At 40.0% G+C, this 10,294-nt stretch overlaps 1 protein-coding gene across 1 annotated transcript in view; it reads left to right on the plus strand.

The window, feature by feature from the left end:
* EIF4EBP2 (eukaryotic translation initiation factor 4E binding protein 2) overlaps nucleotides 1-10,294 on the plus strand; it is a 28,255-nt gene that overhangs the window by 9,678 nt on the left and 8,283 nt on the right. The window contains exon 2 of the mRNA XM_033208521.1: nucleotides 9,892-10,077. Within this exon, the coding sequence (XP_033064412.1) occupies nucleotides 9,892-10,077 (186 nt within the window). The remainder of the gene's footprint in view (nucleotides 1-9,891; nucleotides 10,078-10,294) is intronic.

Below are 10,294 nucleotides of genomic sequence, written 5' to 3' on the forward strand. Positions count from 1 at the left end.
GTCTCAAAAAAAAAAAAAACTGAAGTTCATTCATGAATGTTCTATAACTCAGTCAATAAAACATGGACCTTGTTTCTACCTAAGTTGAAAGAATAAAAAGCAGAGAAAACGCTTTGTTAAGTCCTTTCTGTTTTTTGCTTTCTTGTTTTCCCTTTTTATGGGGGTGGGAGAGAGAGAGACAGGCTTAGACTTCTTTTCTGAGTGCATTAGAAGCACTGCTTGTTCATCTTGTATCTGTTTCTGATCTTTTGGTGGGCCCTTAACATGAGGCATAGCTGGAGAATTGTCAAGAATTCCTAGTAGAAAATTGAAGTTACATGCCAAATGCTTTGTCTAGGCTTGAAGGATACCTTCCTCCTCATGGTCCCTGCTGCCCTAGCAGTGTTGGTCTGTATGTATGTATTTATAAGATATTTTGTAAGCATCTTTTTTCTTCCTTATAATGATTTTTTTAATATACTATCTCTTGATGTTTTAAACATACATAACAAAAATTTCCATTTTAGTCACGCAGCTCAGTGGGATTAAATATATTCACTGTATTTTGCAACCATCACCACCATCCATCTTCAGAACTTTTTTCATCTTCCTAAACTGAAACCTCATACCGATTAAACAATAACTTCCCATTAAGCACTACCACCGCAGCCCCCGGCAACTAATCATCCTATTTTGTGTCTTCATGAATTTGACTACTCTAGGAACCTCAGTTAAGTGGAACCCTGTAGTTACTGTCCTTTTGTAAATGAGCATTCATCAGTGTTCATGCTTTTTTTCCTCGCCATTTTGCTTTTTTTTTTAACATTTTTTTTTATACCTATGAAAGCAACAAAGTTTTAAAAGTCATATAGTCTTATTGGCCACACAACAAAAAGCAGCATTCCAACGTCCCATTCCTTTATCTCCATTTCCACTCCCAGAGAAACCATTTTAAATTCATTTAGCTAATGTGCACTGCAGCCTTGACCTGGGCTCAGCCTCCTGGGATCACAGGAGTGCCACCAAGCATGGCTAATTTTTGAAATTTTTGTAGAAATGATTTGTCACCATGTTTCCCAAGCTGGTCTTGAACTTCTGGGCTCAGGTGATCCTCTCGCCTCAGCCTCCCAAAGTCCTGCCATTATAGGTGCGAGCCCCCATGCCCAGCCTATTTCTTGGTTCTGGATATTAACAATTCGTTTTCTGCTATGGCAGATGAGGATTTAGTTGCTATATACACCCTTCTCGCAATGTATATACTTCTGTCCCCTATCCTCTTAATTTAACTTTCTTACCCTTTTTGGTTAAACTAATATGTATGTAGTATTTACTAAATTTAGGTAAATATTGAATGCAGATGTGGCTGACATTGTTGGTTTCCTGCTCAATAGCCATTCCCTCTTCTTGCTTGCTGCCAGATTCCTTCAGTTTTTTAAATGGCAAGGTGCTAAGCCCCGGGATATACACCATGATAGCTCTAAGCCAGTCGTAGTTTCCCCAGTGTTTGGTCTGGTGTGCATCGGAACCATTTCTGGCCAAATGAGATATAAAGGAAGTCTGCTGGTGGCTTCTGAAATTTTCGCCTTTGACAGAGAAAGTCCCAGGAGGAAAGCCCTGTTTGACTTCATGTTCTCCTTTCCTGCTTGGAACTCTATTTTATGAGGATGTAGGTCCATCTCAGCCTTTTTGGAGGGCTTGTGGGCAAGTTACTTAATGTTTCCTTCTCCAGGCCGTCTATTTGCATGAGTAAATGCTTAATTCTAATTCTGGAAGCAGACTTAGTTAAATAGAATTTTATGATGTGGGGGGTTGTCTCTGTAAAAATATAGTTAACAACTACCCTGTAAGTTAACCATGTTGCTGGGCACGGTGGCTCAATCCTGTAATCCCAGCACTTTGGGAGGCCGAGACGGGCGGATCACCAGGTCAGGAGATCAAGACCATCCTGGCTAACATGGTGAAACCCCGTCTCTACTAAAAAAAAAAAAAAAAAAAAAAAAAAAAACTAGCCGGGCGAGGTAGCGGGCGCTGTAGTCCCAGCTACTGGGGAGGCTGAGGCAGGAGAATGGTGTAAACCCGGGAGGCGGAGTTTGCAGTGAGCTGAGATCCGGCCACTGCACTCCAGCCTGGGCAACAGAGCGAGACTCCGTCTCAAAAAAAAGAAAGTTAACCATGTTCTAATGAATTTTCTCTGTGTGATTTTATTTCAGCTTACATAGTTTCTTAAGTATGTAGCTTACTGCATGGATTATTTATCATTTAAAGTACTTGATATTGAAAGAGGCCCTTACGCTTGAATGACCTTGTTTCTATACTAGCCATCTTGGCAAGCATAACTTTGGGCTTTATTCATTGACCTTGTTTTCTGCAGTTTGAGAATCACTGGTGTTTAGATTCAAAGGTAGATAGGGTTTTCCCCCATCTCTATCAAAGGGACTTAGTTTTACTCTCATATTTCCCTAGTAATGTTAGTATCTAGAAAGTCCTGGATGAAAGTATTAGATTTATCCTAATATCTGGTCACTAAGGGATGAAAAATTTATAAATAGCGAATGTTAACCTAGATCTAAAGCTTCCTATTCTGAAATCCAAACAGGAAGACTAAGAAAAATATGTACATTTTTGAAACAAAACAAAAATGAAACTTAAACAGTGTAAAAGAGCATAAAATGCCAATAGACTGCTACTTTCAACAGTTTCTGTGTACAGTGCTTTTGCTGGCTACCATTGTTGCTGTAAATAATATATGTATACTGTGATTTCTTGATTTTTTTTTAACATTAGACAATACTGTTAACTCCCCGTTATGAAAGATGAGGAATCTAAGATACTTTTATTACTTTCTGTCTCGTTTCTCATCCTTTCTCAATTTACTAATTTCTGTAAATTGTATTATCATTTTTGGCTCTTCTAGTAGTTATCTTTAAAACTCTGAATAATATGTGTGTCAACCTGTCATCTTTAGCTCTTCACTATATAAAAAGTACACCATTCACCTGTCTTCCTGCTTTTACTTTGCTGATATGTAACCTCATTATTTTTATAATATCAGGGTTTGTGGGCAGGCGTGGTGGCTTATACCTACAATCCCAACACTGTGGGGCCAAGGCAGGAGAATTGCTTGAGCCCAGGAGTTTGAGACCGGTCAGGGCAACACAGTGAGACCCTATGTCCACAAAATATAAAATTGGTTGGACTATAGTCCCAGTTACTTGGGAGGCTAAGGTGGGAGGATCACCTGAGCCCAAGAGGTCAAGGTTGCAGTAAGCTGTGATCGTGCCACTGCACTCAAGCCTGGGTGATAGAGCAAGACCCTGACTCTCAAGGAAAAAAAAAAAAGAGTTTGTAACATTTACATACTCTTCCTTAACTGTAATGCTTCTATGCTTTTACTATAGTTTGATTGTAAATGTTGAAAATCAAACAGCATATACAATATTGTGATTTTTTCCCACAACTTTCCAATATAAGACTAAGGAGCATGATTATTTTCATAGAAAAGGAATGGAAAATTGTTTTTTAGTTTTTGTAACACTCCATCAATTGATCACAATCATGCCCCATTTTAATATTGTGTTATATGAGCTATGGATTTCTTGTGTAGTCTGTTTTCCTTCTTCAGTAGCTTAAGGTTAGCTTGTTGCTAGTTACTTATGGCTGCACTGGTTGACATTAAATTGAGCTGACATAGTGTTGGAGGGAGTTTGGGTGAAATGGGAATTGCTAGGAATTCCTTGCTTCAGAAAATGTACATCTGTGCATGCATATGTATAAGAGACCTTAAATATTTTAGATTTTTTAATAGATTGTCTTGGAATTGATGTTTGTAGTAAACATAATATTCAATAAAGGAAATAAAGGGTTTTTTCCTGCCATTTTATCCATGATTGAATCTTAATTTTTTTCTTTGAATAATTTTGGTTTTTTAAAAGTTCAGTTTCTTTTGAATTACACCCTAAAATCATTAGTGATTAACAAGCTGATTCCCTATTTTTGCTTTATACCCACTACAATTGAATTTTTTTTAGCTTGCAGAGATTACTAAAATTCAAAAACTTATAAATACTATACTTTCATAGTCATATTTTCCCTGGCTATATTTGAGAACATTTACAGCATTAAGACACTACTTCTTCAGTGTGTCTTGTTGTCTGAATTATTTACTGTGTTGGCAATCAAAATCAAACATATCTTAGGAATGCATTAAAAAACTATTAGAAATCATAGGTGAGTTTGCCAAGGTTGCAAGATAAAAGAGCCATATAGAAAAACCAGTTCTGGGCCCGGCACAGTGGCTCACGCCTGTAATCCTAGCACTTTGGGAGGCCAAGGCGGGCAGATCACTTGAGGTCAGGAGTTTGAGACCAGCCTGGCCAACATGGTGAAACCCCATCTCTACTAAAAATATAAAAATTAGCTGGGTGTGGTAGCACATGCCTGTAATCCCAACTACTTGGGAGGCTGAGGCAGAAGAATCACTTGAACCCAGAAATGGAGGTTACAGTGAACTGAGATCACGCCCTGCACTCCAGCCTGGGCGACAGAGGGAGACTCCATCTCAAAAAACAAAAAACTGGCCAGACTTGCACCTGTTATCCCATCATTTTGGAAGGCTGAGGTGGGCGGATGGCTTGAGCCCAGGATTTCGAGACCACCCTGGGCAACATGGTGAAACCCTGTCTCTACAAAAAAATACAAAAAAAAAAAAATTTTTTTTTTTTTTGGGTGATGTGTGCCTGTAGTCCCAACTGCTAGGGAGGCTGAGGCAGGAGGACTGCTTGGGCCCAGGAGGTATAGGTTGCAGTGAGCCAAGATTGCACTTCTGCCCTCTAGCCTGGACGACAGAGCAAGACCCTCTCTTGAAAGAAAGAATGAGAGAAAGAGAAAGAGAGAAAGAGAAAGGAAAGGAAGGAAAAAAAAAAGCAATCCCACTTAAAATAGCATGAAAACAATCTGATAGGAATAAATTTAGTCACAAAGCATAAAACTTTTACTCTGGAAACTACAAAACATTGTTGAAAGAAATTAAAGAAGACCCAAATAAGTGGAAAGACATTTGGTGGTCATGGATCAGAAGACTTAATATTGTTAAGATGGTAGTACTCCACAAATTGACCTTCACATTCAGCACCGTCCCTATCATAATCTCAGCTGGCTTCTTTGACAAGCTGACAAAATTCATATGGAACTTTAAGGACCTAAAATAACCAGAACAATCTTGAAAAAGAAAAACCAAGTTGGAAGACTTACACTTCGTGGTTTCAAAACTTATTACACATCAAGACAATGTGGTACTAGCGTATGGATAGACATATAGATCAATGGAATAAAATTGAGAGTCCAGAAATAAACCCTCACAGTAATGACCCATTGATCTTCAACAAGGGTGCCAAGACAATTCCATGGAAAAAGAAGAGTTTTCAACAGATAGTGCTGATACAACTGGATATGCACACAGAAAAACAAGGTGGACCAGATGGCTCAAAGACCTAAATGTCAGAGCAAAAGCTATTAATGTACAACCTTTAGGAGAAGACAGAGGCAAATCTGTATGACCTTGGATTAGGCCGTGGCCTAAGATACAACTCCAAAAGCAAAAACAAAAGAAATTTAAAAAAAAACATGCATTGGATATCATGAAAATTAAGAACTTTTGTGCGTCAAAGAACGTCATGAAGAAAATGAAAAGATAACCCACAGAATAGGAGAAAATACTTGCAATCATATAACAGATTTATATCCAAAATAAAGAACTATCATAATTTAGTAATAAAGGTTCTGAATAGACAGTTTCTTCAAAAGAAGATATATGGTGGAATGGCCTGTAAGTACATGAAAACAGCATGTTCAACATAATTAGCCATCAGGGAAATACAAATTAAGATCAAACCACAGTGAGAAACCATTTCATATCTGCTAATGTTGGCTACAATATATAAAAATTAGAACTCTCACACACTGCTGATGGGAATGTAAAATGGTACAACCACTTTGAAAAACAGGCAGTTCTGGCTGGGCACGGTGGCTCACGCCTGTAATCCCAACAGTTTGGGAGTCTGAGCCGGGCAGATCATGAGGTCAAGAGATCGAGACCATCCTAGTCAACATGGTGAAACCCTGTCTCTACTAAAATACAAAAATTAGCCGGGCGTGGTAGCATGCGCCTGTAGTCCCAGGTACTTGGGAGGCTGAGGCAGGAGAATCGCTTGAACCCAGGAGCCCAGAAGGCAGAGGTTGCAGTGAGCCGAGATCGCACAGTTGCACTCCAGCCTGGTGACAGAGCGAGACTGTCCCCCCCAAAAAAACAAACCGGCAATTCTTCGAATGGTTAAAGGTAGAGTTACCATATGACCCAGTAGTTCTACCCTTTTTTTTTTTTTTTTTTTTTTTTTGAGACAGGGTCTCACTCTGTTAGCTAGGCTGAACGCAGTGGTACAATCATGGCTCACTGTAGCCTACATCTCCTGGGCTTAAGTCATCCTCCCACCTCAGCCTCCCCAGCAGCTGGACTACAGGCATGCATCACCACACCTGGCTAATTTTTCTATGTTTTTAAGAGACAGGATTTTGCCATGTTGCCCAGGCTGGTCTTGAACTCCTGAGCTCAAGTGGTCCATACACCTTGGCCTCCCAAAGTGCTGAGATTACAGATGTGAGCCATCATGCCTGGCCAATTACGCTTTTTTAGTTTAGTATATACCCAAGAGAAAGGAAATGTGTTCACACAAAAACTTGTATGTGAATGTTATAACAGACAAAAAGTGGGAACAACCCATTTATCAGTTAATGGACTGTTGTTTTTATCGACTTGCCAGTCCATCAACTGATAAATCGATAAAGTGTGATATATACATACAATGAAATATTTGGTAATGAAAAAGAAATGAAGTACTGATAAATGCTACAACATAAACGAACTTTGAAGACATTATGAAAGTGAAAGAAGCAGTCACAAAAGACCATATATTGTATGATTCCATTTATATGAAATGACCAGAATAGGTTAAAAAAAAAAAAAATATATAGAGACAAAGTAGATTAGCGGTTGCCTAGGGCCAGAGGGTGTGGGGAGATTAGGTGGCATCTAAGGGGTTGAGGGGAGGTTATGGGGTAATGAAAAGGTTCTAAAATTGATTATGGTGATGATTGTACAGTTCTGTGAATCAACTAAAGCTATTGAGTTATACACTGTAAGTGGATGAACTGTAAGTGAATGCTATTTCAGTAAACTTGTAAAATACCGTATCTTATCGGCTCTTTAAGATCATAGAGGTTCTTCAGAGTTTCTCTTACATCTCACACATTTAGGCAGAATCTGTACTACCTATATCCTAGTTGGTTTAATTGCAATTCTTTAATGTATGTGTTATTGCTGATACGTAATTTAGAAAGCTTGCTTCTGTGCTGTGCTTTTTCACCACCTCATCTCCACAATTGCCAGGCTTGATGTACTACAGAAGTAATAATCTTGTTCCAATTTGCAGATTGACTCATCTGTCAGTGAAACCTCACCCTTCTGAGATCTAACCATGAACAAAAATGGGGTAACTCAAACAGATAGGCAAAGTCCATCGATAAAGCTCCTTCCCTTTGTTCATTGGAAGGCCATCAGACCCCCTTTCAGCCTATTTGCCCTTATTTTACATAGCGTGCTAATAAGCAAGTTGCTGATTTCCAAACACAGCAGACTAGAAACACCAAGTTAGAAAGGGTGTTAAAGGTGTGCTATACAGATTGAATTAGGAGGTGGTGCCTTTGGGAGTTAATTAGGTTGGGTTGAGGTCATAAAGGTGGGACCTTCATGATGGGATTAGTGCCCTTATAAGATGGAACACCACTAGAGCTGTGGCCCCCTCACCCCCATGTAAGGGACACAATGAGAAGGCAGCTACCTACAAGCCAGGAAAAGAGCCCTCACCAGAAACCATCCATGCTGGCACCTTAGTGTTGGACTTCTTTTTTTTTTTTTTTGAGGCGGAGTCTCGCTCTGTCACCCAAGCTGGAGTGCAGTGGCCGGATCTCAGCTCACTGCAAGCTCCGCCTCCCGGATTTACGCCATTCTCCTGCCTCAGCCTCCCGAGTAGCTGGGACTACAGGCGCCCGCCACCTCGCCTGGCTAGTTTTTGCATTTTTTTAGTAGAGACGAGGTTTCACCGTGTCAGCCAGGATGGTCTCGATCTCCTGACCTCGTGATCCGCCCGTCTCGGCCTCCCAAAGTGCTGGGATTACAGGCTTGAGCCACCGCACCCGGCCAGTGTTGGACTTCTAGCCTCCAGAACTATGAGACAATTTCTGTTGTTTACGTTGTGCAGTCTGTGGTATTTTGTTATGGCAGCCTGAGCTGACTGAGTCATAGTAGTAGCCTGGAAAAAAGGCAGCTCTTAGTCTGACAAGAGACAAGGACACTGTGGGGGAAGGGTGCACCAGCACAGCCTTGACCACCTGAACTCTGTATAGTGATGTTCAGCTCTACAGAGCATTAGCTTGATAGGGCTTGAGACTTCTTAGGTCACAATATAGTATAATAAACAATTTTCATAATAATGAATGTGATCCCTTAAGAGGGTTGAATCGTTTTCTGTTGAAGGCCATAAAGGGCTTTAAAATCTGTATTAGAAGTATTTCCATTCAAGATAATTGAAGTTCACCCTTTGAAAGTTGAACTAAGTTTTGTGCTACCCAGAATACCTCGTTCCTCGTAATATCTAGATGCCTTTTTGAGTGCTACTCTAGTTTTTGTTTTTCAAAGCAAAGAGGATGAAGGTAAGTTTTTACTTTCCTTGTCCTAAAATTATATTTGATTTAAATTTTGAGACAGGATCTTGCTCTGTTGCCCAGGCTGGAGTGCAGTGGTGCAGTCATAGCTCACTGTAGCCTCGAACTCCTGGACGCAGGCTATTCTGGCTCAGCCTCTGTGGTAGGGAGTTCAGACCAACAACACCTCACTTGGCTGTTTTTTAAATAATTTTTTTGGAGACAGGGTCTCCCTATGTTGCCCAGACTGGACTCAGACTCCTGGGCTCAAGCAGTCCTCCTGCCTTGGACTCCCAAAGTGTTGGTATTACAGGCATGAGCCACCGTGCCCAGACTCTCTTGTCTTTTTGATAATAGCCATCCTAAGAGATGTGAAGTGATATCCCATCATGGTTTTGATTTGCATTACCTGATGATTAGTAATGTCGAGCACCTTTTAATGTACCTATTGACCATTTGTAAGCAGCATTATTGTTTATCAGTTAAAGTGTGTTCTTCGGAACTATTGTTTTTAAAACATTCAGGTAGTACTTTACTGGTAAGCAGATTGTTTTGTAGAATAGAGAGGGACTGCCAGTTTCAGCTTTGACAATAGCTGTGAGAAGAATGTCAGTCTCAGTCCTTCTTTGGAAAGCCTTTAAAAGGGGCTGTTTATTTTTTCTCATACTTGTTTATTCTTTCATTTAAAACTTTTTTCTTTTTTTTTTCTAGTATCATAAATTTAAAACTTTTTTTTCTTAAAGATGTTAATGTTAGGGCCTAGGTCACGTATAAATAAGACATAGCCCTGACATAAGAAACTCAGAGTCTATAGAGACAGATGGATAAACAGGAGTCCTGTAATACGTAATGTATGTAAGATAGAGAGGAAGAACCTTTTAAAAAAGTGAGGGGTGGGGATGGCTTCATAAAGGAAGGGATGGTTGGAGCTGAGTCTTGGAGGATCAGCAGGAGTGTCCCTGGCAGAAGAGAAAGAGGGCATTCCAGATGGCAGAGGAGCCTGTTTACAGGCAGGGAGGTTAGAGATTATGCTTTTGACTTCAATTGTAAAATCCTTAAAAGTTAGGATTACATGGGATTTAAATTAAATTGCTGGATAGTATTATATGGTGATAACCCCTTAAATTGTTTCAAACTCTTTTTAACCCTGTTTTCTAGGAACTCGAATCATTTATGACAGAAAGTTTCTGTTGGATCGTCGCAATTCTCCCATGGCTCAGACCCCACCCTGCCATCTGCCCAATATCCCAGGAGTCACTAGCCCTGGCACCTTAATTGAAGACTCCAAAGTAGAAGTAAACAATTTGAACAACTTGAACAATCACGACAGGAAACATGCAGTTGGTAAGAGAATGGTGGTGGTGGGGACCTAGAGCGTGGCTCTTAGAATTTGAATGTCTGTTTGCTGTGTTAAGAAGCTATTGATTCTTCAGTTGTTTTTATTTTTTGTTTTTTTGTTTTGAGACACAGTCTCATTCTGTCACTCAAGCTGGAGTGCAATGCACGATCTCAGCACGCTGCAACCTCCGCCTCCTGGGTTCAAGTGATTCTCCTCCCTCAG

This window comes from Trachypithecus francoisi, unplaced genomic scaffold, assembly GCF_009764315.1.
Source record: "Trachypithecus francoisi isolate TF-2019V2 unplaced genomic scaffold, Tfra_2.0 Lachesis_group9, whole genome shotgun sequence".
Taxonomy (NCBI): domain Eukaryota; kingdom Metazoa; phylum Chordata; class Mammalia; order Primates; family Cercopithecidae; genus Trachypithecus; species Trachypithecus francoisi.